Raw genomic sequence first — 2,779 nt, 5'->3', positions numbered from 1 at the left:
CTGGACACTTTTCCCTCACTAAATATAAAGCTGGATATTTTTTTCGTGTAACTTATTTAGTCAACTATTGTATTACCAAATTTCAGCTCTTGCGGTATCAGATATCTATACTTTTCTCATTAAACACAGCGTGCCGTCCATGCAGTTATTGGATGATAGATACGTATAACTTTTCTGCTCTAAAGGAGGATAATAAAAAGTAGGTTTACTATTAATTACTTAAAAATGTATTATTTATTTACAAAAAGCATACTAAAATTCAAAATAAATATACATAGTGTGCTAATACGTGAATAGCTAATATTTTAAATTTCGCTTTCTTCGGATTCATCGCCATCGTACTCATCGCTGTCATTATCACTGACAGCGATGTCGACCCGTGAAAGATTTCGTCAGGATCTGTAAACATATATAATAATAATTTATTAAAAGATATAGATGATAATAGTATATAAACATTTAACACGCAAGAGCAAAATTTTAATTCAAATCTGATTATAAATTACAAAAAAAAGGTGACATGCTATCCAAAATTGTTACAAATATAACTCAGTTTTATTTTTAAATTAAAATTGTATGATAAAATTAAACAGAAAATAATCAAAAATTGAAACTGACAAATAATGAAATGAGAGAAAAATATATCAGTATTATTCTAACCTTCAGTACTTTTTTGGTCATCGCCATCATCGATAGTTATATCACCAAGGGTAGCGGGTAGATGGTCACCCTCGAACCATTTAAAATTAAATTTTCCCTCATCTTCTTCCCATCCAAAATCAGTCGGATGTAATGCCGTTGGAACCTGAAGATGAGCATGTGCCCAAATATTTGCTATGTATGTTGTCCGCAGCAAATGTTGGTGCAGCTCAATTTTGCAGGGAGGCAGAGCTGATCCGTCGATATTATTCTTCGGTAACCGGAATATGTCATCGTTTTGTAAAACCTTGTACGTCTTCAAAAATGTTGCAACTCGTGCTTCATTACACAGCACAATTACACGCTAGCTATATAGCTATCTAGCTATATAGCCAACGAATATAGACTGCGTATAGAAGAACACTCTGCATTGGCGCCAGGGTCACACTTTGAAATACATGTAGAGCCTATACTACACTATAGATGTGTACCAGGACTATACAGGAGAAACCTATAACGCACTATACCTGTGTACCAAGATTTCGTCCCCGGTTTTAACCCGTGACTTTTCTTCTACACTCTAAAAAGTGCATGTAAAACTACTACTGAAAAGTTTATTTTTCAACCAGAACCTGTGTAAATATACGCACAAGATGTTCAAGATTTGTTTTTGAACATGAGGTGTTTAAAAAATACACAAAAATATACCCATGAAATGTTTAAAATTGTAAAAAATTTTGAAGTAAAAATATATTTTTTACTAATAATAAACATTAAGTGCTCATATTTACTCAATTTTAAACACTTTGTATGTAATTTTTCTCTACGTGACAAATTTTACATGTAAAAGTAAACATACAGTGTTTAATTTTGCACACATTAGGAGACGAAACTAGTTACCTCTCTTTATATGCGTAAATTTAAACAAACATTTTTTAGAGCAAATTTTAAACATTTTATGTGTAAACTGTGAAAATGTGAACAATAAATGTTTAGAACTCAACAAACAAATTTGAAATTTGTTCTACGCCACACATATGATAAGTAAAAGTAAACAAGCAGTGTTTAATTTAATTAACACGGTGTGTAAATTTGCATTCATTTAGAGAGGAAACTGGTTACCTATCTTAATATGCGCAAATTTAAACAAAATTTTTTTAGAGTGTATAAGAAGTCTATATTCGTTGATATAGCTGTATAGCTATATAGCTAGGTATATACCAAAAGTATATATTTCATTAAAAATACTATTTGCAACAAAAATATAAGTACTTACTCTGTACTTGAAGATGAAGATGCCTGCTTTTTGGGATCATATCCTCGTTGTTTAGGCGGTAATGCTGTAAAACGGTTATGGCACTGGCTGTGGTATCTTTGAAAATTGTTCGGCTGTTCCGGCAACACAACGTTGGAGAAAGTCAAATCACCGTCTTTCCGAATTTTTAATATCGATAAACACTTATTTAATTTGGCCGCATCAAAAAGATGTAATTTTCCGCTTTTTTTGGAGCAATATACACAAAAGGGATGTACGTTAGACATTGTGGCAGCTCCGATTTGAACAAGTTCAACGGTCGCACTGGATAGCTTGGCGTCACTCTGGCAAATTCGGAGCAGAGCGGGAGAGACAAAGACAGAGCATCCAAATTTTAGTAGGAGAGGGGATAGAGCCGGTTCACAGCTGTTCATCTGCTCGAATTCTATGCCGAATCTGAGGACGGTGTGGTGGGGAGAAAGGAGCCTTGAAATATTAGATACAATAGACTCACCGCCGTGCGGTCCGCTTCTAGAAGTTTCGGTCGCTTGGGCTATAATATTCGGTAAAACTGCCATATTCAATCTTGGCTCAGTATTATGCAAAGTGGCTTTCTATATATTTACTATTGGCACTCTTATGTCCGCATATTTACTTTTTATGTTATGTATACATATTTAAATGTGTAAATATTTACTTTAAATTCAAAAAACAGGTGAGTGAGTATAATAACTGTATGGACGGCACGCTGTGTTTAATGAGAAAAGTATAGATATCTGATACCGCAAGAGCTGAAATTTGGTAATACAATAGTTGACTAAATAAGTTAAACGAAAATAATATCCAGCTTTATATTTAGTGAGGGAAAAGTGTCCAGCCGATGCA

At 33.6% G+C, this 2,779-nt stretch overlaps 1 protein-coding gene across 1 annotated transcript; it reads right to left on the bottom strand.

Moving 5' to 3' along the window:
* Positions 1 to 440: 440 nt before the first annotated feature.
* Positions 441 to 2,598, bottom strand: LOC118732340. The gene is made up of 2 exons (XM_036461470.1): positions 1,916 to 2,598; positions 441 to 834 (listed from the first exon to the last, which is right to left on the bottom strand). The coding sequence occupies exons 1-2, from the start codon at positions 2,470 to 2,472 to the stop codon at positions 780 to 782; spliced, it is 612 nt and encodes a 203-aa protein (XP_036317363.1). The 5' UTR covers positions 2,473 to 2,598; the 3' UTR covers positions 441 to 779.
* Between the last annotated feature and the right edge of the window lie 181 nt (positions 2,599 to 2,779).

The sequence above is a fragment of the Rhagoletis pomonella genome, unplaced genomic scaffold (assembly GCF_013731165.1).
Source record: "Rhagoletis pomonella isolate Grant_MI unplaced genomic scaffold, Rhpom_1.0 Rhpom_scaffold_19015, whole genome shotgun sequence".
Lineage (NCBI taxonomy): Eukaryota > Metazoa > Arthropoda > Insecta > Diptera > Tephritidae > Rhagoletis > Rhagoletis pomonella.
This window is presented reverse-complemented; position numbering and strand designations above follow the sequence as displayed.

Coding starts and splice junctions, on each gene's coding strand:
- LOC118732340 (XM_036461470.1), bottom strand. CDS start 2,472: ATGGCAGTTTTACCGAATATTATAGCCCAAGCGACCGAAACTTCTAGA. Junction 835..1,915: donor TCTTCATCTTCAAGTACAGA/GTAAGTACTTAT, acceptor CAACATACATAG/CAAATATTTGGGCACATGCT.